At 38.8% G+C, this 23,348-nt stretch overlaps 2 protein-coding genes across 7 annotated transcripts in view; both read left to right on the plus strand.

Annotated features, from left to right (window-relative positions):
- Positions 1-18: 18 nt before the first annotated feature.
- Positions 19-20,044, plus strand: LOC131575775 (uncharacterized). The gene is made up of 17 exons (XM_058831701.1): positions 19-125; positions 790-868; positions 1,821-1,889; positions 2,350-2,380; positions 3,372-3,431; positions 3,741-3,839; positions 5,243-5,379; positions 7,218-7,340; positions 8,803-8,845; positions 9,742-9,855; positions 10,219-10,333; positions 12,348-12,393; positions 12,696-12,755; positions 14,828-14,935; positions 15,920-16,016; positions 17,020-17,217; positions 18,021-20,044. Exons 2-17 carry the CDS (start codon positions 818-820, stop codon positions 18,098-18,100), a joined length of 1,431 nt encoding a protein of 476 aa, XP_058687684.1. The 5' UTR covers positions 19-125; positions 790-817; the 3' UTR covers positions 18,101-20,044.
- A 2,811-nt stretch (positions 20,045-22,855) lies between these two features.
- The window catches only part of TEX10 (testis expressed 10), a 54,844-nt gene continuing 54,351 nt past the window's right edge, over positions 22,856-23,348 (plus strand). For 5 of the 6 annotated variants that reach the window (XM_058831900.1, XM_058831905.1, XM_058831903.1 and 2 more), the window contains exon 1: positions 22,856-22,923. The gene's annotated coding sequence lies outside the window, so the exon portion shown is untranslated. Of the gene's footprint in view, positions 23,026-23,348 lie in introns of all 6 variants that reach the window. The other variant, XM_058831901.1, reaches the window with a different exon arrangement.

Here is a 23,348-nt window from a genome sequence, read left to right on the forward strand (position 1 = left end):
CTCTTCCGCGCCCGGGGTGGCGCAGTTCCCGCCCGCAAGCGGATCTGTGGCAGGTTCCGGTGCGGCGGCGGGGAGCGCCCTCAGCTCCTCCTGGCTCTGGGCGCTGAGGCGCCCGGCCCGCTGGGGTGAGTTGCGCGCAGCGGCGGCCCGGCCGTCTCCCGGCTCCGGCGGGAGCAGTGTCTGTGCCCTCCTCGGCTTGGCTGGAAGTGCCGGGAAGGGCGCTCTCCGGCGTGATGCCGCTCTTGGCGCGGGGCTTGGAGCTTCAGGGCTTCCCTGCTTGCCTTCCTTCGCTCCTTTCCCTCCCCCCTCCTTTACTTCCTTCCCCCCTTCCTTCGCCGCCGCGATTCGTGTGGGAGCGTGTCCCTTTTCCCAAGCCCCGCCGTGTGCCTCCTGTTCCCCAGGCACGCCTCGGGCGCTGCGTGCTGGCTCGTCCCGATGTGTCTGTCGTCTGTCCCAGCCCATGGCCGCAGTCCTATCCCAGGAGAGAAGGGGGAAGCTTGAAATGGTTCGGGTCGGGTTTTGTTCCTGTAGTTTTTGTTCTGCGTAATCTTCTGGTGACGTTAATGTTTCCCGAGGGAAGCTCGCGGAGTACAGTTGTTTCCATGCTGTAGTTTTGCTCTCGGTTTGAAAATGGGATCATTAGCCTGGAAATTTAAAGGTTGAATATAACTCAAGGCGAGGCACAAGTTAAAGCTGGAATGTGCCCAGCCTTCATATAGGCGGAACAAAAATACAAATAATTTTGTGAAGCTAAAATAACAGTTTGCAATCTTTCTGCAATTTTCCTAGAGTTTTTTTTATCGTCTAAAGACTCAATATGGACCCTGAAAATGAAATAAAGAAGCGAGTAAACCCCTTTTACTGCAATGTAAGTATTACTTACATTACATTACATTTCTTACATTACTTAAGATTGTAGCTACTACAAAGTAATTTTGGTGGAACAAAGTTGTACTAGATCAAGTGTGAACATTCTTTTTGCTCTTGAGGAAGCTTGAAAAATAGCACTGGAGCTGAACTTATTTTGTTTGCTTTGTTATGTTTGACTTGGATGTGTGTTAAGAATTTCTTATTAAAATGATTATATTAAAATTATTATTAAAATGAATAATGTTATGTTTCGAAATAAAGACATTCTTTTTAAAAGTGCATGGTTAAGTGTAGGTAGGTCCTTTTCAGAACAAAAAATCCTGATCTCTCTGGTTGTCAGGTTTATTGCTGGTTTTTTTAAAGCATACTGGGATTTTTTGAGGAGAAGAAGGTAATTAGGCTGCTGTTGTTCATACGTGTGAATTTAAACTAGACTGCTCGCATTCTGAGCTGGCCTAGACATAAAACAGCTGTGACAGGGAAGTTTTCCAAAGTGAGTGAGGCAGGCTCCAAACTGATCAGAGTGTGTTAGTGTGGATGCAGCACTGAGGGGAGCTGGCTCACCTCAGGCAGGTGTGTCCTGGCTTGTCACAATTATACTGTGCTTGCCTGTGGCTTGCCCTTTAGAGTGCGTGAAGAAGGTGTTGGATCTGTCTTCACTTATCCACACGTGCCCACACAGAAAGTGGTATGAGATAGCTGCAGAGTTCTGGAGTGTCTGAAATTCTTACATGATGTGGGGATTCTGGTTCATTCAACTGTGTTTTGGTGGTCTTGGAGCCTTATAAAATTCAGTTTTAGGAGGCTGCTCTAGGTCATTTTTGAAGTAGTATTACTTTTATAGAACTTAACCTATACCAACAGTTTGATAGTAGATCTGTTCTGGTATCAGTGGTATTTTATTTCTCTTGGTCTGTGTGCAGTGCTAGAAATACTTCTCTTTAATCTAGATTTGCAAAATCTGGTGTTCTTCTGCATTAAACTTGCAGACTCACTTCCTTGGAGCAAAACACAAGACGGTAAGATCAGTTTTTGAATGCACATTTTGTCAGATTTTACCAATTTATTTAGCAATAGATTATGGGGTTTGAAATCTAGTTTTTCATGTGGTGTTGAAACATACAATTTCAGATATTTAACTAGTTTGCTAATTTAATGTCTTTTCTACTGTGATAAAGTAGAACTTGATTTTGTACATTAGTCCTGTCAGAAAATGTTATAACTTTGTGTCTAGTAAGGACAATACATGAGAATACTTGGCTGTTAATAAGGGGAGAAAGGAGTTATTTAAATCATAGACAATCTCCAGTAGAAAAAGGGATGTTTTTAGTTTTTCATTTTCATGTAATTGTTCACCTGAGATAGTCGATGCTGTTGGTATTAATCTAACTTACTTTATATATAATGAAAGATTTGCATTGTTGTTTTTTGGCTCTTAAGTGTCTTTCTTCCTTGTTGGTTGATAACTTGGTAACTTAGGTTGAAGAAGCATTGAAACTTCATGGCATGTGTAAGTGCAAGATTTTTTGCTTCCTGCTGTGTTCTGTACCTTCATCTTTCTCCCCACCCCAATGTAGTTTATGAAGCAAATAAGAAAAAAGACTTTCCCAAGACTTGTGCTTTAAGACCTGTCTTGTGTTTTTTAATGATATAGCTACCCAATTAATCAGTAATTTGAGCAAGAGGTATGCATAGTTGATTAACAAGTGATAACTAGGATACTAAAAATCACCTACATTAAATTTTTGAGAAACCCTCAAGAATTCAATGCATTAGAGACCTTCGAAATTTAAAATATAATTTAAAAACCTATGCTTCTTAAAGCATGTAGAAATACTGTATATACTTTATATTTGTTTTTGAAAATGGGTTAATTTGCTTCAGCTAATTAAGACATTTTTAATAGGTTTAATAAATCATTAAACCTTCTCTGGGTCTTGATAAACTGGTTTAGTTCCAGAAGGAATGAAGGTCTAACGACATTCACAATTGTTCTCATAATTTGGTTTCATGATTCACCAAAATGTATTTTCAGGTTTCTACAGTTCACTGCTCCTAGAATTGAAAATTGTTGTTCAAGTCAGACGTAGTCATTGGACCTACCATAGTCCTTGGTCTGAGAATTTTGTTTGGACTGTAAAGGAAATTTAAGTGATGAAATATTTAGCAGGTGTATGCTGCTAAATGTCCTGAAATTCCTGGATGCCCTGAAATGTTTAGAGACATTGAACTTGATTGATCTTTCTCTTTGCCTGCTTCATAAATAACTTTGTTGTTGTTTGGTGTGAATGTTTTTTGTCCTGGAGCACGGTGCTAATGACATCAGGGTAATTGGTAACATAGTTTAGTTTTCCCATATCAAAAAAAGCTCAAAAATTTTTTATAAAGTAGTCAGTTATTTTACAAAATTGTTCTTTCAGTTGTACTAACAATTTTATTTCCACTTCTTTTGGGTTCTTTCTTTTGTTTTCTTCCTTGTTTTTTTGTTTGTTTTTTTTTAGTTAAAACAGAAAGTTGCTTAGGAAAGAAAGTGAAAACACCTGCAAAACTTCCTGATTTTGGTAAGAAGGTTTAATGCCTCTCCCCATACCTCCCTGAAAAAAAAAAAAAAAGTGGAAGAAATAAAAAATTTTGAAGTACAGCATTACAAGTGGTGTCTAGATCTTAGCAGGTCATTGGGAATTAATTTCTGATCATTGTACTTTCAATTTGCAGTAATATTTTGTAATAATACTTAATTTTTGCAACCCAAATGCTTTAAAAAGTTTTATAATGTATAATTTTTTTAAAATGTTTGATAATAACTGTCTTAATTTATGATGTGGTATCATGTATGTACAGGGATTCACTTATATGTGAATTTCTTACAGTGCCACTCAAGCCAGAAAAGTTTCATGGACCAGAGAAGTTTCATGCACAGACATTGGAAGACCAGCTTAATACGTGTAAAGATTCAGAGCCTGCACTTGGTGAGGGTTTTTATTGCTGTTAATTGCTGGTTTTATGATATTTACCTTTAAAGAGTTTTTTTAAAATGTAAAATTAGGTAATGTGTAATAAAATCTTCTTATGGGTACACTGGGTACTCAATAGTATGGTATGGAAGTGACATATCATAGTGACAAAATAATTGGATTTGGCCTGGAACTTACTTGTTTAGATATCTCATGTTGACAATATCCTCTAAGAACAATCTAAAGTGATATGACAGAAATTAACTTTAACTTAAAAGATCAGTGTGGCTCTTTGCAATTTTAACTACCCATCCAGTGGAGGGGAGATAGGAGTTGACAGAAAAAACAACCGGGGACGTATATTAAAATATGTTCTAAATAGTTAAAAAATTATTGTTGCTATTATTTTTTAGCCTTTTTTTTTTTTTTTTAATGTTGAGTCTTATGTGGTGTCTCAGTTTGGAAGACAGGTGTCTGCTAGGGAGGGCAGGAGCCTCCCTCGGAATGAAAATGTAGACACCCCCCCCCTCCCCCCCCTCTGAATTATTATAATTCTGAAATCAAGGGGCTCTCAGGCAGAGATCTGGGGATAGGAATAACAGTTCTTTACTAGTATGTATAACAAGGCAAACAAACAACAATAACTACAGCGTCAGCAAGAAAACAGAACCAGGGACCCCATGACGGCTTTCTCGGCTGAGACGGGAAGGGATGGAGGAGAGGCTTTGTTTCACAAACCCTCTCGGGCGGGCAGTCCCGGTGCTCGTGCGGGGCTCTGCGGAACAGTCAGCTGGACCAGCAGGGATGAGCAGAGATCCTGGGCTGGTGGATGAGGTGGATCAGCAGCTCCACGGCGGTGCCTGGCACTGCCACACGTCCCGGCAGGACAGGGGGTGTGAGGCCACCAACGAAGAGGGAAGAAGGAGAAGAAGCAACAGCTCCGTCTGGGTGATGGCGAATTCCCTTCTCTCAGCAACAGGTCTGAGAGTGTCTCCGTCTCCAGCCCAAGAAACCAGCCAGCCCCCAGCTGTCCCCGCCCTCCCCCCTGGGCCAGCTAGACTCCCTGTGTTTCACAAGCACCCACTAAGTACCATCAATCAGGTTTTACCCGAAATTAATGGGCAAAAAATTCCATAGGTAAGACAGAACAAAAGGAAGAACGCCCAACCCCCAACATGTGGTAAACGTAAGGCATCCTAAAAACATCAGTTTTATATCTTTGATGTTCAAAAAGTCTAGACAACCAAAAGATAAAATATCTGATGGTTCTAAAAGTTCATTGATGTATTTGACATGCAGTAGTAATCTTTTCCTTATATGTCAGCCCTTCAAGATCAGTTCTTTTGCAACCAGCATTGATGATTTGTTCCAGCAAACTTAAAATTTCCTAAGCTGTTTGTGTTTTTTATTCAATACAGGACTTAATTACATAATAGAATACCGAACAAAAGACAATGTTCCTTTTCTCTATGAATGTCAACTATGCTACTGTAAAACAGGACTGAGTAACATGTTCATGCATGTTTGTGGTTCCAAGCACAGACTGGCATACTTGGTAAGTTTGTTTGTTTGTTTGTTTGTTTGAATGTAATAATTTAAAGGGAGAATTTTTTAGTAATATTTTGATTTTGTTAAAAAACTAAAATTAAGGTTTTACATTAGCTTTTGTGAAAATCTTGTATTGCAATTGTACAACTGTGATGAATAGACTTAAAATTCTTATCATCAGTGATCTGTATGTCTGTCCATTGCATCCATTGCTTGAAACTGAGTTTAGTTTATTCTGTTTTGGTCAACCAGTAATGAAATCTATGGTTAAAATGGACTAGAAATAGATATTTGACTGATTTTTGTATTATGTCAAAGAACAGGATCAGTGAAGAAAGTATTCCATCTTTAAGATGCTTTAAAAGGAGCGTATTTATAAATGAAAGTGATACGTATTAGATAATGTAATACATGTTAGATTCTGTGAGTTGGAATCAGTGGGGGGACGCAGCTGCAGGGGGAACCCAGCTCCAATTCTGTTTTGAGGCTGGACAAGACATGTCTGTTCTGTTGCTTGTTTTATGACAAAGCTCTTCAGGTTCATGCCAGCTCACAAACATTCAAACACATTATCATTTCCAATATGTTTAGAGAAATGAGGCTCTCCAGTCTTTGAGTATTTGCTTGAGTCTATTGACTTAGGATGGGCTTTAACAAAACTGAGAAAGCATAGTCTGAAAAGTATTTTGATACTTCCCATAAAAGCCTCTCAAAATTGGTATTATATTCAGCATATCTTAAAGTCATAGACAGCTGAGTTTACACAGTTTTTTGGGGCAGCTTTAGTCCTAATGTTGGGTGTGCTGCTATAAATCTACAGTGATGTCTTTCATAAACACCATGCTGTTTCTGGTCATTAATTTAGATGTATATGCTGAGTTCTGATGTTCTCAGCTACTGCATTTCTTTCTTACTTGGAACTGTTTCCTGCAATTCTGAATCTTACACATGTTAACTGCATCTCTGCTAAATTCCTAAATACTATAAAAATATAATCATTTATGAAGGATAACTTTTAAGTCGTGAACCTGAGCTGGATTAACCCTAGGTAGCAGAAAAAGGCAAGAGACTAAATGACTGGAATTTGTTCTGCTGAAAAAGGAGCCTGAGGGTCCTGGTGGATAACGAGCTCAGGATAAGTAGTGTACCTTCAAGTCAGTGAAGGCTAGCAGCAAGCTAAGCTCTACTAACAAGGGTACGGCCAGTAAATCAAAGGAAGTGATTGTTCTCCTGTTCTTGATCCTTGCTAGGCCATATCCCCAGGGTATTGTGTTCAGTTTTGTGCTACTGCAGAAAGGAAGCTATTTATGAAATTGAGCTAGTCCGGTGGAGAGCTGCCAAGATAGTCAGGGGGCTGAAGCACACTTGTACTATGAAGAGAAGTTAAGGTAATTGGGTTTTTTCTGTCTGGAGAAGAAGAAGTGTCAGAGTGATCTAACAGTAACCCTCCAGTACCTCAGAGGAGGTTATTAAGAAGGCAGAGCCAGACCCTTTTTGGAGCTTCTTGGCAGGAACATAAATTCAATCAGGGGATTTTCCTACTTGACATAAAGTTTTTGCTCTGAGGGCAGTCAAACATTGGAGCAGGTTGTCCAGAGAAAGGGGGAAATCTCACTCTCCAGATATTTTAAGACACAAGCAGGCAAAGCCTGGTGCAACCAGTTCAGCATTCAGTGTCAACTCTGTTTTGAGCTGAAGATTTGGCTTCAGTTCCCTAAGTTATTCTGTACATAACCATTTTAATAAGTTCTGCTATGTATATGTAGAAGTTATCTCCCATGATTATTAACTGTGCTAGATCTGGAAAGAGTTTGTGTGACTTAAGGACTTGCATTTTTTTTCTAGAGACGACATTATCCAGAGATAGCACAGTCTGATGAAGTTAAGGGTAAAGGCTCTGAACTGAACAAAAGAGTTAGGGAAGTTGGATTAACAATTGAGAAGAAAGAAGGAAGAAAACAAATACAGGTACGTTTCTCTTAAGAATTCCAGAAACTTTATATTTAATAAACAAAGAATGTAATTTCCATTATGGTTGGAAGGTAGGAAAATACTGTTTTTTAAAACTTTATTACAGGTGCTTTTTGTCATTTTAGTAATCCTTCCAGGATTATTCTGGACAAAATTTCCCTATCTGAGTGCATAAATAATTCAAAATATATATACTAATATTTAATCAATTCTCAGCTTTGTGTGTAAAATAAGTTGTTTCTTTGTTGCTAGGAAACTGCCTTTATAACTTTTCAGAATATTTTCTGCTTTGTGAGCAGCTTGTGGCAATTCTCAGAGGAGCCAGGTAGAATTTCTGATAGTACAGATGGAAGTGTGGGAATTCTCAGGTTGACATGAGATTATCAGCAGTGCTATGGGATCACAGAAGTGCCATAAGCTTAAATTCTTAGTGAGCTGCACCCTTAGAAATATATTCTTGTGGAGAAATCTTCATATTGCTCTCTCTTGGTACCGACAATGCAGTATTATTTATAATACCTTTATGTGGACAAGATATTGGTGAAGTTTCTTCTTGAGGTTCACCTTACCACCAGTTCATGAGAAGTTTATTGAGGTGCTTACTGTTCTTCATGGTGCATGATAAATTTGTTTTCTCCAACAACTTCAATTTCTGTTAGTGTCCTGCTTGTTAAGCAGTGTTTGTTGACAAGATCCTTTGTTAATGCTACTTAATGTGCACAGATGTCTCCTTCCAAAATGGAGTTCCCAACGTTCCTATACTAAAGCTGGCAGTGTTACGCCCATCTGAAAAAAGACCTGTGTTTCTTTCTGTGTGATAGTTTCACACTTAGGCTCAAGAGCTTGTTCTGATCCTATCCTTTTCTGATAAAAAAACATGTATTGAAATATTTTAAGATCAAGTCAAGAATGAATGCTGTAGAAGGGAGAGATTTCAGATTATCAAATCCATTCTGTCTGCATATCCTTAATTTTTAACTTCTGAAAAAGAGGTCAAAAGAAAAGCAGCTGACTGTTGGCAGCAACTTTTTCATTTGACATACTTAAATTTCTTCTTGGCTTGAGACTGTTTATTTTATTTGAGATTTATGTTCATAGATTTGGAAATATTTACTTCCATCTATATCTTCTAGACCTTTTTGTTTTTCTAGGTAGTTTATTATATCCATAGCAATCCATTCTTGATTTAAGGAACTTTTAAAACGTGTGTCATTTTACTCCTATATCTTCTGAAACCAGCTGTTTAATTTTCTTTTTTTTTCTAAGCTCTAGAAGAAATTTATTTCTGGTAAATAAATGTCCAGGCTTATTGACTTTTTGAATATCCATTGAGGGATTTACACACGTGTTTTACACTACTGGTCATATATTCTTAAAAAAAATAAAATTAATGCTGATGAAATATCTACAAAATATTTTATCCACAAAATAATGAACATACACGGGTTTTTATTTTTAGGTTGTTACAGGTGTTCCAACAATGAGAAGGAAATGGCAAGAATGTAAGTGTGCTCAGTGGGGTGCAAATTGTCCATTTCTAGTTTGGTCCTCCTTTGATCTAAATCAGACCAGGGTAGTCTCTCCAGTGCCACATACTCACAAGCATTTTGGTGAGCTGGACAAAAGGAGCGGGTTGGGGCTCTATGCTAGTAGTTAATTTGCAGTACAGAAAGCCACACAGAATTCTTAAAGCACAGCTATAGCTCTTATCCCTGGAAGAAAATTTACTGTTTTACTAGCCATTCATACTCACAAAATTGTAGGAATGTGGTATCTGTGAGATTTCCCCACTCAGTTTAATGTTTTAAAATTCATTACACTACAATGTTGTCCAGGTGGACAGACTGAATGCCACTTGAGGAAATGGCTAAACTTTGCTATGATTCTCATTGCCTGAAAAATAAAGATTTGAATCAAAACTAATGTACTTAATTTTAATGTATATTAGCATGTAAATGGTAGTTTAAAATAGCTCAATAGAAGTAATGAGGTTAAATTAGCAGTGTTCTACTCCAAAGAGGAAAAATAGCCATTTTGAATCTAGGAAAGTGGTCTGAAATAAGCTGGGTCCTATTCAAATTAGATTTCTCGACTGTAACCCATTGGTAAATGTGTCTTACTTTGCATGCAACTTTGTGACACTCTACTACATTTACAGTATTTATGTATTTTAGGAAATGCAAGTATGTAATTATAACCAGGCTATAAAATAAACTTTGTTGCTGATTTGTAGTTCGTATTTAATATGCTAATACATAATAATGCTTGTAAAATTATTCTTGGTGTTTGTAAGTACTATTGCACAGAAACAGAGCAAGGTGAAATTGAAGTGCAGTAGTATAAGCAGCCATTATCAAGATAATGTCCATTGTACTACATTTCAAGCATGTTTGTTTAGTTCCCACTGCAGAGGACAGCCCTTTAAAAGCTAAAGTTCAGCATGTGGATGCGCCCCTTAGTAATGCAGAAAAAACAGATAATAAAGATGGGAAACTGACAGACCTTATGCAAGGTAAGAGGAAAAATTATTTCTTTATTGTTTGTTTTTTTTTAACTTTCACCAGTGCATGAATTATTTACTACTGTATATGCCTGTTCATGGCTTCCACAGCTGAGTTATAAAGGTGAACTTGCACAGTTGAGTGGATGGCCTTGGGGTCTGTGGCAAAGGAAGGAATAATCCCAATGTTTGTGAAGAAAATATTGTATTTCTATTGATTTTTTTTAGGTTCCATTTCTATTTTACTTCTTCATAAGATACTTTGCCTCCACCTTTAGGTTTTATTGATGTCTTTAGAAGTATTCTTTGTTTAGAATATTTTTAAAATTAAGACACTGGAAAAGCATTGCTTAATATACTTTTTTATTTTTTTAGATGAAAGTAATGTTCAGGAGGAGAATGAAGAAGGACAGAAAGAACAGGCAAAACCAGATGAAAACTTTGAACCTAATAATGCTATTGAAAGCAGCAAAGTCAGCAACTCAGAAGGGTAAAAGAAAAAAAAAATCACCACCTGCAAACCCATTTAAATTAACTTAAAGGAAAATGTTGTGCATGACCATTTCTTGTAATGGATTTGCATAGCAAAATCCATGTCTACTGAAATTGTGCTCAGCTGCAAACTTCTGTCATCAACAGAAAGCCTGTGTATGTAAAGTGACCTCAGACTTTGCTCTGGATGCAGCTGGCTTTTGTATTTAACTGTTGTCCTTAAGGTATAATTGTCATGTGCTGTTCAAAATATTCAAGAAGAATGTTTCCTCGTGGTTTAAAGCTGCCTCTGTTACAGGTTCATGTCATGTAGTTAGGGTGGTATGTGAACTGATCTTGGAAGGGAAAGACAATCAGTAATAGTTGACACAGTTGGGGTTTCTTCTTTACAAATGATTGTAGGAATACTAAGTGTTTCAAAGGAGCAGCAGTGTTTTAAAATGGTGAAACTGTGCTGGCTGCTTGTGAGCATCTTATTAGTAGCAGAGTTGTGAGTTGAATAGCTGTCAGCCTTTGTGTAAGGAGGACATCTCCAGCATTGGTCATCTTTGTGTAGCACCAGGAGCCACAGGAGGGCATTTGGTAAGGGATATACAGGCATCAACCCAAACACAGAACTTTTGTTCCAACAATTTAGTTATTTATTTTTTTCTTAATGGTGTTCCCTTGGAATGTGTTCTAAGTTTAAACCAGTAATATCTCTCCCAGACATGGAGGGCTAACACCTTTTGCTTGTTTATTGTTAAAGGAAAAATTTTCATGCTCCTGAAGTACATTTTTTCAGACTTGCCTCTCTAGAGCAACCATTATGGAAAATGATCAGTTGAAACCAGATTCAAGTCCAGGTTTATGAATCTTTGTGTTTACTTACTGACCTTCAAATAACTAACAGTTCTGAATCAGACCTAGTTTGTGGAAACATGAAGAAGAATAGGAAATGAATAAAAGCTCAGCTATCCACCTTTGGAGATGCCGAGGTGTATGCCTGGTACTGATCTTCACTGTGCAGTCTCGTACTTCTAAGAACAGCATCCTTTGGAATCACTTAATGTTTTTCTTTTAATCTGGCTCAGATGGATTCTGGCTGATTATTAGCAGCTAAGTGTTTCAGTGAGAGACTGATTTGGAAGTTAATTACTAAATTAGGACTTCATCTTCTTCCTTTACTATTTATTTATTTTTGTGAGGCTATTGAGAAGATATGAACTCAATATATAGTGTCTTAAAAGAATTAAGATCAGATCTTCATTGACAACTTGTTTCCACTTAAAGATTCTGCAGTGTCTGTCTGAGAATTTCTATGATACCTCATTTCTTTGTAGTTAAGTTTCTGAACAAAGAGTCATCTGAAGATGTAAATTATTTTATCATCGTCTGCTTTTACTAAACTTTTGATTCCTAAGAAACATTTCAAGGCAGAAGAGGGCTTAATCTTGGCAACTATGTGGCTTTGGTTAATTTAACAATCACCCAGCTACTCTCAGCCCAGGTTCCTGGGCTTGCAATGGGATGGAATGTATCTGTAGTAGTTGTACTGGCAGAACAGCACAAATATGGCACAGAAATGTTTAGGCATACAAATAATTTTATGCCTATTATTTGTGTGTCTGCATTGTAAAACACTGATTTTTAATAGCTGAATTTTATAAAGGCAAGTTTGTGAAGTGCTGATAAAAATCCAGATGTAATTAGGAGCCTTGTCTATGTGTACAATGTGTACAAAAATCTTAAGTTATTACCACCAATGTCAAGCTTTTTTGTTAACTCTGGGTTTTAGCGCTTGTGTGCTAAATAATCACACTAAAAAAAATCCAAACCGCATGGATAATTTTTATGATGATCTGGGATGACTGGGATTTCTCTGAGGAAATAATATGTGACCTTTCTTTCAGAGTGTGTCAGAACTACTGTAGTAGTAGTGTGTCAGGAATTTAAACTGATTATTAGTTATTGGCTGGCTACGACATTTTGCTGGATCAGCCAACTGAATGTTTTATTTATTCTATTTTAAGGTGTGAGACCAGTAAGCAATCAGAGGAAGAAAACAAGGAAGCTCAGGTGAATATTTTTCTGTTAATGGGTTACTACAGTTTCCAAATAGCTGGTGAAATAATTAATATATAACTGGCAATGGTGTTTGCTTATTCAAATTAATATTGCTCACAATAAATTAGCTACAAAGTTACTAAGGCAAAACTACTAACAAGTTTTTTTACTACTTTGTTATCAAAACCTATGTAGACATTTCATAATAGTACAAACAATTTGAATTTTAGAGTAATCATAATTATTATGATTACTTTATTTGTGTTTACTGCATATAATGCATCTCAACACCATTTTCTTTTTATGTTAAACAGCAAGAACTTACAGCAAATCCTGAAGAATTCACTAGTCAAGAAGAACTGTTGGGTTATTTGGTGAGTGTTAAGTCCTACCTTGCAAGAAAATTTTTGGGAAAAAAAAATAAAAAAAGTAGTCACTGGTTTGCTAAGTCAAAAATGTAGCAAGTAATGAAAGGCAGATTGTAGGCACTCTGGTAATCTAACAGATTACCATTTTGCCAGAAGGCAGGATTCAGAATAAAATGAATGTCAGTGAATTTACAATGTGTCTATTAATTTTCAAGTTTCTAGACATTGTTTTTGCCAAAGTACTGGTCTACTGTCAGACGAATTACTTGCATTGAAAATTCATTTTTTTCAACTATATCTTAGCTTCACTCCTCAATTACATGTTTAGGTAATATTACCTTTATAAACTTCTTTTCTCCTTTGTTTCTATAACTGGTCTATAATTTTCAAATGAGGAATTTGGAAAGATGTAATTCAGTAATGGAAAGAAGCAGAATGAAGATAAATATCAGAGATATGTAGAAAGGAAAGAAGGGGTTTTCAAGAAATAAAATGCAAGCTGTGTATTTAAAACAGGGCTTTCCCCCACTGCCCTTTCCCAGAGTGCCATAACTGCAAAATCTGCCTCTCTAAAATACGTGTCAGAACACCAGAATTCTGTTCAGTTGTTGAAAATGTGTACTATGTACACATGCACAGCAGTGATACAGTGAATAAGTGTGGCAAAAATGTTAGTTTCCATTTGTTAGATGTATCAACAGCAGTTGTGGTCTTGCACACATAAATAGTAATTTTCGTAAAAGCACTGACAAACTCCACAGAAATCTTTACTGATAGTTGCTTTACTGATCTTGACTGAGTTGCATGGTAATTCAGGCTCTATTGGCTGCCATAAAATGGTTTTTTCCTTTTTTTTTATAGGGAATTATTAGGTATAGATATTACAACTTGTTAATAAAACTTGAATTTGTTTTGAGGCATCTTCTTGCTTAGTATGATTGTCCTCTGAGAGGAAAAGAGGACTGCTGGGAATGTGATTGGAACAGTGTTCTGTTTTGGAAAGTGTGAAGATCATTTATTTTTGCATCTACAGTAATTTTTTCAAAAGCTGCTTTGTGTTTCTATTGTTGTTGATTCAAAGGTTTCTTCTGTGGTGAAAAGTAATTTTACAGGTATCTTTTTTGCACTTGCTGTTTGTATTCTCTAGAGCTGTCCAATAATTATCCATGCTATATTTCTTTTATTACCTCATAGCAAAGATATTCTTGCCACAATTTAGTCTTTTTTTTCCAGCTAGCTTTTGACAAGATCTTAATTAAGTACAATTTGTGCAAACCAGGAGACAGAAATACTGTTAGTGTTAAAAATACAGTCCCTCTTAGGCTGTCTCATACGAACTTAATGCTAAGTTCTTATTACTTATTTTCCATTGTCTGGTGTGTTTAAATGTGTTTGTTTCTAATCCAGAAGACTTTGAGCCGTTAGTACACACCTGGAGTTCTGTTTCTTTGTCCCCAAGAAAGTGTTTTCAGCAGAACTTTCTAGGTGTAGACAAGTGGGTGGCATATGTAGCCCTCTCTGTGAGTGCTGTTGGTGCTGGAACTTGCTTCCCTAGTACAGCTTCACAGCTTCAAGACTGCCTTTTCGTCAGACTTCTAGGGAAAAAGAAGGTTAATGTAAGGCAAGACAGCATGTATTTTTAAATTCAGTAGCACTCTGGCTTTTTGCTACATTCTAGAGAAATATGTTATGACTATATTGCCTCAGTGAAGGTGTACACATTCATTTGTATGCAGATGTCTTGGCAGGAGATCAAAATACTTAAGGAAAAGTGTTATCTTCTATATATTTCCAGGCATATTTTTGTGTTACTCCTTTTCAAACACAAATTATTGTGTTGGGTAGCTGCATCTTCCTTCTCTTAGGATTCTCTTTCATTGTACCTTCCTCCCCCCATTTATGGGTTTAAAAATAAAAACTGTATTTGTTTTGTCATTCCATTCAAGTCTGACAGAAGGGTAGAGACACAGAGAAAATGAGGTGTCTGCAGGTGTTGTTTATAAATTTTGATACTTCAGTTTTTCTGAGAAAAAATGTTTCATGGTGTGTTGTTTTGTTTTGGTTTTTTTTAACCCTAGCAAAGTTTTGAGATACTGAATGAAGACGATGCTTCATTTATCCTGAAAGTTACACAGACTCTCACAAGTGCACTGGTGGAATATCGTCAGCAGGCTGCATCAAACAAAGTAATGAGGATTTTGTTTTGGTTTTGTTCTACAAACCTGTAGATTCCTGTGATTGTGTTTTTATGATTCAATAAAACAAAAAATGATGTGGAGACTGTATTAGAGACTATCTTAATAGTTTCTGTACAATGGTGCTTGCTTATTTTTTTGTTTATGATGGAAACTAAAAATCATATTGTCACTTATTTCCCCTGCTTTTCCTTACATCAAAGTTTTTCTGCTACTTTTGCCCATTTTTAATTTTAACTTAAGCTTTTCTCATCTCTACTGGCTTGCCTAACACTCCTGTTCTGTATCCCATTTCTATTCCCAGGCTTCACTTCATTCACATTGTAATCATGTATCAGTGACATGAATTTTTTTCCTTATACAACTTACGGTCCCTAGTCTTACTCTTTGGACTCTTCTTTCTGAGGTCTCATTCTTCTTCCATTGTTAGAAGCCCAGTTTTTCCCCTCTCTGCTAATACTTCTGACTGACTTATCTTTACATAGGCAGTACATATGGAGGTGTTTTAAGTACTCCTCTGAGGTTGCTGACATGTTACAAAACATTGAAGTTCTAACTGAAATGACTTCTAACCTACAAGTTGTGGAAGACCAAAATGTTTTCCCACATTAAGCCTTGTTAGTATTCTAAACTGTGATCTTTAAATTGGTAATTTTTTAACTAAATTTTCTATTTTGAGTGTAAAATGCTTCCTTTTTAGATCTGGCAAGTTGAGAATTAGGCTTAATGAGTATCACTTTATTGCCTAATGCAGAGCTTTTTCAGACATAGAGAGATATGATGGGCAGTGTATACACAGAAGTTATTTGCCCTATGATTTGCAAAGAAATACTTGATTTTTGCAGATTTTGTAGCAGAAAAATTGGTCTTTTATTTGGTTTGTGACCATTAAAAATGTAGTGGCTCATTGTTCCAACAGGTTATCCTGATGAGATTTCAGACCTTTTTTTTTTTTTTTTTTTTTTAAACTCATAGGACCACTTAGATACTGGATATAATGGAGAAGCAGCACTAGAATATTCCACAGAACAGCCTGGCCTGCCTTCAGCAGATAGTAATGACTTTGACACTGGTAATGTTTTGCTTTGCAGTCTTTAGTGTGCTTTAATCGTAACACCAAACTTTGCATAAATGATAGTAAGCCTTTCTTCCTGCTTTTCTAAAAGCCGTGCTTAAGAGAATAGCCAGAGAGACTAAAGAAAATAAAGCCAGAGTCAAGTAGCATAAATTAATAACTTTTGGATTTTTTTCCCCATCCTCTACTTGTATTAGAAAGAGAAGAGTATTAAAACACATTGATCCTACTTAACTGTAGGATTTGGGGAGAAATTGAGTTAGTACCAACTCTGACATTCCTGTGTTTGAAGGCAACTGTTTCTGAAGAGACTTTCAAAGTCTCTTTGGCTTCTTTTTTCCCCCCCAATATTTTTTTCCCTTCTTGATGGAGGAGATGTTTCCTTCAGGTTTAGTCAAATTAAGATGTTAGTAGAAAGTTATATAGTAGAGGATGGATAATTCTCTTTAATACCTGAATACTCCAGCTACTTGGCGTCAGTACATCTGATTAATTTTTTCAAAGAATCCTAGACTTGTTGGAGGTAATATTCTTCTGATAGAAACAAATGGCTGTTTTTCTTAAACCTAGGAAGTACAATCCTATGCTTAGAAAGACAAAATACCCATAATACTAGTGAAGCTATTTTGTGTGACCTTTTATTTTCCTGTACAGTGTCAATTTTCTAGTTTTTGAGAAAGTTTAGCTTTTGAAAACCTCAATTTTTACAATAGTAATAGCAAAAATTGCAGTGACTTTGAATATAAGAGATGTGAAACTTTAATTCTGTTTTTGTAAGCGTAATGGAAATAGCTTTCACCTACCTCCCCACCCTTGTTTCTCTAGGATTTTCTGTAACTGGAAAGCATTCCTGACTCTTGGTGGTTTGATGTGAACCCTACCAGCAATGCTGCTGTACCAGACTGGACATGCTTGTTTTGAAAAATCCTATCATGAGAAATAAATAATGAAGGCTCTTCAGAATCCTTTCTTACTGAAAAATAATATTTCCCTTCTTTAGACTACTCAAGCAGCCGATCAGCTGAGCAGTTCTTACCAGTCAATGAAGATGAACCCCAGAACTTCTCAACTGGCTCTTTGGAAATAGCATATGAGAACAACATCACAACCGAATTTTTGAACAGTGTAAGGAACATGAATGCTGAGGAAGTTACTGCCACCCTACGCAAAATAGCAGCATCAAATCCAGCTTTCAGAGGTAATTTTCATAGACATGTATACGCAAATACACACATATATATATAAAAATAGACATACACATAACACCATTTATTAGCTCTGTGAAATATTAAGGATTTATATGGGTCAAAGAACCTTGAGGTATTAAGAAGGGCTGAAGAGACTTCTTTTTTCCCAGCCTTTTTCAGGATCCAGTTTAGGAATGGTAAGTCAGAATACCTGCTTTCCCATAAATGCAGTAATAATTGCTGATTTTTTTTTTAATTCTTCTCTCATTTTTGCAAAGTAACATTTACATGGCAAGAGACAGTAAACTACAACCAAGCATATTGCTATTAGAAAATTAGAATCTTCTCTGTGCTATTAGTGGAGAAATGCTAGTATTGTGAATACCAACAGTGAAGAATTTTTTATTTACTAGGTCCTGAAAGAAGTGTATTCGCACAGTAACATAGAAATAATAATGAATCAGAAACAAGTAGTCTTTTGCTTGCAACTCTCTAATGAGTGTCAGCTATTAAACCTTCCCACATCTTCAGTCAACTACCGCTCTCTTTGCAGAAGTTTCCTGTGTACTCAGAATGTGTTTAGGAATGATAAAGGTTAAAAAAAGAACACTAAAGATGAGTACATTGTAGAAAAGTTACAGTTTCCAGGCACAGATTGTTCTCAGTTAAGGTATTTTTCTTTTAATAAGGAAAGATCCAAAACTCATCTCAGCATCTGAATGTCTCAATATAACTTGTTTTTAAGTTTTTAAGCGAATTTTATCATAAAATTGCTTGTTTTCTGATTTTGTTTGTTTGTTTGCCTTTAACTAAGGAATTGATATACCGAATGTTATAAGGATCCTGACTGAAAGTGGAACTCTGAGAGGACCAAGCAATGGCAGCACACAGTGACACGGTATTTAATAGAGATATTATGTGGGGACTGACAGTGGTCAAATAAGAGATTTTTCGGCTTCAGACACTAGCTTGAGCATGTGGGAAAGTCAAGTACACAACACTCTCACTCTGGCCTGAGAAATCACAAGAGGGAATCCAAACAGTCCTTGGAGAGGGAAAACAACCTTTGCAGGTGTTGTTTGTTCCTTGTTGTTTACTTGTAAACTTGTAAATGGTCAAGGGGCGATGTTCCTAACTGTCCCATGATGGTGATGTGTTAGTTTCATGACCAATGAGAGTTTTACCTTTTTGGACCTGCTCAGAACTGTTTATAGAAGAAGATCTGGAAGCATAAAACTTGCTCTCTTTTGCAACTAAGGCTAGAGAGTCTGTGTTGTCACTTTGCGGTTCCTAATACAGTGCAACAATGTTATAGCAATGTTTACTTTCTGTAAGTTTGTTATTTTACTTCATTTTACCTCAGTGGAGTTATTTTGTAACATTTAAGTTTTGTACAGTGTTTTTTTAAATTAAATTCATAATTTGGGTTTGATATTCTTGTTATTTATTTCTCCATTTAGCTGAAAGTTCTGTATTGTGGAAAGGTTGTAAAGCTCATGTTCATTCTTTCCATCTTAAAACAGCTCTTTAAAACAGGTAACTTGTATTTTTCATTATTATTAAACACTGCACATTGACAGTCTGATCTCTTGTTATTGTTGGTTCTTTTAAAAGAATTATCAGCAGAATGAACTACTGCACTCAGCAAAACAAGCTCATCCTACAGCTAATAATTGGAAGTTATTCACTGTGTCTGTTGGGACTGATGAAAAACCATTTCCCATATAAGGGTTACTAACAGGGTCTCAACATTTTTTTTCTTAATAAGATGAAAAATAATAATAAAAAGTCAGCGCTGTAAGTCTCATGCTGAGATGAGAAGTGCCTGGATTATAGCCGATTTGGGGAGCATAGAAGCTTCAGCAAAGTTAGTGGAAGTTAGGTATGTTTTGCAAATTTAGAGATATATCCCAAGGTGTAACCAGGCTCTGGCTAAGAGGCACTGATGTGGTGGTAAAAGCATCTTTTGTCATTTATCCTGCCAGTATGAGAATGAAATGAAAGCTGGCTTATACTGTCCTTCAGGCTCCTTTAACATTACTTTTTTTCCAACTAAAGTAGTACCGGTTCTGACTGAATGTACATGTCTATATATTAATGACTTCTACTTTTGTAGGAGGGTGAAAAAAACATTTTTAATAGTTAGAAATTTGCTTGGGAAAAAGTATTTTTTTTTTTAAGTGAAGCTGTCTGAGTAAAATTCACTTCCTGCTTGTGATGCTGGGTAGCATTCATTGGTTCTAATTAAAGCTCTTCAGCTTTGCAGCCAAATACTGGTATAATTTAAACATGCTGGGGCCAGATGGCAAATGAACTTTTTAGTGTTAACTTATATTTTTTTGGAGATCTGGATGGAATTTGAGAATATTCATCCTGATGGTTTCACATCTCCATACCATGGAATGCAAGATGCAGTAAAACCAAGGTAACAAAGAAAGCGGCAACAAAATTTATGAATTTTATTATATGAATAGACCCAGGGAGGAAAACAGTTTACAGACAAATCACTGTTTTAAAGCAACTGAGGAATTTCTGGAATGCACCTAAATCTGTTCTTATCAGAGGCAGAGATGGAACCAGAGTTCTTACAGTTCATTTACTTTGTATAGGAAATGTTAATGCCTGCTTAACAAAGGTGAAATTAGTCAGTAGGAATGCTGAAAATATAAATATCTTTTTCCTGTTTGTTTTCAAGGTGCAGAACTCTCTTTGTATTAAAACAATAAAACCAGAATATTCAGCTGTTGTAAATGGCCATGTCTGAGACAGCTTCTTTTTCCTCTTACTGTGGAATCATTCCAAGTGGAAATAAAGTTACAATAAAGTCGAAATAACTTGGATTTGAGGTGGATTTTTTTGCTTGGGTGCAGGAGGGGCATGCTGAAAAAAAAAAGACCCCTAAATCTGTAGTACACAGACATAAAATGGTTGAATGGTGTGCTGCAGAATGCTGCTGTACCTCTCAAAGACATCTGAGAAACCTGAACTGGGTAAGAGTCACCAAGTGTGTGTTTCTGGAAACACTTAAAAAGAACACAGTCCAACGTAGTTAATGGGGGTTAGGTGTCCTTCCTTTAGTTCTGGCTCACCTGTGGAATTTTTACCCATTAGCTGTGGGGAAAACCTGATTGATGGTACTTAGTGGGTGCTTGAGAAAGAGTTCGGCTGGGCCCAGGAGGGAAAAGGGGCAGTAAAAAAGGGAAGGCAGAGGCAGCTGGCTGGTTTCTTCAGCTTCAGAAAAAGACACTTTTGCTGGGAGCTGTTGCTGCGGAGAGAAGGGAATTCGCCATCACCCAGACAGAGCTGCTGCTTCTTCATCTTCCTTCTTCGTTAGTGGACCTCGCACCTCCTGTCCTGCCGGGACGTGTGGCAGTGCCAGGCACCGCCGTGGAGCTGCTGATCCACCTCATCCACCAGCCCAGGATCTCAGCTCATCCCTGCTGTTCCACCTCATCCACCAGCCCAGGATCTCAGCTCATCCCTGCTGTTCCACCTCATCCACCAGCCCAGGATCTCAGCTCATCCCTGCTGTTCCAGCTGACTGTTCCTCAGAGCCCCGCAGGAGCACCGGGACTGACTGCCCGAGGGGGTGTGTGAAAACAAAGCCTCTCCTCCATCCCTTCCCGTCTCAGCCGAGAAAGCTGTCACGGGGTCCCTGGTTCTGTTTTGTTGTTAATGCTGTAGATGTTGTTTGTTTGCCTCATTATACATACTAGTAAAGAACTGTTATTCCTATCCCCAGATCTCTGCCTGAGAGCCCCTTGATTTCAGAATTATAATAATTTGGAGGGTGGGGGGTGTCTACATTTTCAATCCGAGGGAGGCTCCTGCCCTCCCTAGCAGACACCTGTCTTCCAAACTGAGACAGTAGTCCATTCAGCTGTACAATTACTTCTGTTTTTATTTTTTTCTTTCTTACCTGGTGCAAATAGAGGCTGAAAAAGCATTGTATTATTTTGTTCTTGTATCTGCCTCTGTTTTGCGATGGTTTGGTGTATTCTTATACTAAGAGAAAACTGTATTTTTGTTCCAAAACACATTTTTATGTTTTACTTGTGCCAGTACTGCAAAGTAAGGGAAAAAAAAAAAAGGCATTATATTTACTGATAATATTTAAACAATGCTGTTGTCTGTATTTAATATTATACAATTTTGGTTTCTCACAATAACAGCAAGGCAGACTTCTGTGGTAACTGGAGAATTAATAAAATTAAAAGTTAAGCAATAACAAGAAAAATTAAACCAAGAGAAAATTAATTTTGTGTAAAACTTCATCTAGGTTTTACGTATTTTACTGAGATCAGAGAGATTCAAGGAAATTATTTTTAACAAAAAGCTGCAGCACTCCTATTCCTTGCAGAAAGGGGAAAGGAGAAGGGTGTTCACAGGTTAATTGACAAGAAATGAAAATTTTAAAGTGTGTAACTGCAGAGTTACTGTCCGGTGTGAATTGAGACTATCTCTGTTGTAGAAAGGTATAGAAACACCCTCCTTGTTTGTTGCTTCCTGGGCCTCCCAGAGTTTTGCACTCTTTCTGATACGGGAATTCCTTACCCCTTGGGAGCAGCATGTCCAAAAGCATGTAGCATGCCTCATGGTTTATATGTGATCTCCTATATGTGAAATAGTAACAACCTCAAATGCCAGTGCTGACTCTGCAGTGCCTTTACTGGAAGAATCGCTGGATCAAGTAGGTTGGAAAAGGCCTCAGGTCAAACCTAACCCATGACCCAACACCACTACTATACTGTGGCACTCCTGTCTTTCCTTAAACACCTGAAGGGATGGTGACTCCATCACCTTCTTGGGCAGTCCATTCCTGAATTCCTCCTGATGTCCAACCTAAACTAGCTCTGGCACACCTTAAGACTGTGTCCTCTTATCCTGTCGTTGATTGCCTGAGACAAGAGGCTGACCCATACCTGGCCTCACTCTCTTTTCAGGTTGTTGTAGAGAGTGATAATGCCTCCCCCTGAGCCTCCTTTTCTCCAGGTTAAACAACCCCAACCCCAGCTCCCTCAGCCGCACAGGATTTGTGCTTATCTGGGTACTGGTTACTCTTAGTGTGTTCTTGTTGTCTGCTGTGGTGCTGGAGCAGCCATGCTTCAGGGCAAGGGAGTACATCTTCAAAGAACCACAGAATAAACCAAGGTGGAAGGGACCCACAGGTATCGTCGAGTTCAGCTCTTGGCCGGGGTATATCCCGCACAGGATACCCTTAGAGTCACACTATGTGCTTCAGAGCCTTGTATAAGCACTCCTTGAACTCGGCCTTGGCGCTGTGATCACTTCCCCGGGGAGCCCGTTCTGGTGCTCAGCCACCCTCGGGGTGAAAAACCTTTTTCTTACACCCAACCTAAACCTCACCTGGCGCGACTTGGGGCCATTCATTCCCTCGGGTCCTGTCCCCTGGTCACCACAGAGAAGAGATCAGTGCCTGCCCCTCGTCTTCCCCTCTCGAGGAAGACGTACAGGGCAAGAAAAGCTCTATCCCAGCCGAAGTCTCGGCGCTGCGTTCCCGCCGGGCTGGGGACACCGGCGGGACCCCCGGGGCCGCCCCGCCTGCAGGGGGCGCCAGCGCGCGCGGTCGCGGCGGAAGCGCGGGTCCCCCTGGCGCGCGGGGCGGGCGCTGGCGGCGCCGCTCACGTGGGCGGCCGCTTCCGGGCAGGCGCTCGGCGGGGGCGGAAGCGGGGCTGGCGCTGCCGCGCGCGTGGTTGGTGAGTGAGCGAGCGGCCGCGCGCGGGAGGAGCAGGAGCAGGCGGACGAGGAGGAGGATCGGGATCCCGGCCCCGGCCCGGACCCCGGAGCGGTCTTCATCGGTCCGTCCCTGCTCGCGGGGGCCGCCGCGCTCGCCCGGCCCCTGCGCTAAGGGCCGCCCGCCTTTTGTGCGACCCGCCCTCCCCTCACGTTCCTGCGCCAGGGAGGCGGCGGGAAAAGCGGGAGCCGCCGCGGCGCGGGCCGGGTGCCGCTCCCGGGGAAACCGGCGGCATCGGCTCCGCCGCGCGCCGCCGCCCCTGCCCCACCTCCCCCGGCGGCTTCTCCGCGCCGCCGCTCCCGCCTCACCCGCCGCTGAGGGCGCTCCCGGGGGCCGAACTCGCGGCCTCCCCGGCGCCGGGCCGGCACTGACGCGCCTTTATTTGAA

Source organism: Poecile atricapillus, chromosome 2 (genome assembly GCF_030490865.1).
Source record: "Poecile atricapillus isolate bPoeAtr1 chromosome 2, bPoeAtr1.hap1, whole genome shotgun sequence".
In the NCBI taxonomy this organism is placed as follows: domain Eukaryota; kingdom Metazoa; phylum Chordata; class Aves; order Passeriformes; family Paridae; genus Poecile; species Poecile atricapillus.

Bases quoted from the DNA above. Each gene is read 5' to 3' on its own strand.
- LOC131575775 (XM_058831701.1), top strand. From the start codon at position 818: ATGGACCCTGAAAATGAAATAAAGAAGCGAGTAAACCCCTTTTACTGC. The intron at 2,381-3,371 runs GTAAGTGCAAGA...GTTTTTTTTTAG, and splicing joins ATTGAAACTTCATGGCATGT to TTAAAACAGAAAGTTGCTTA. The intron at 16,017-17,019 runs GTAATGTTTTGC...TCCCTTCTTTAG, and splicing joins TAGTAATGACTTTGACACTG to ACTACTCAAGCAGCCGATCA.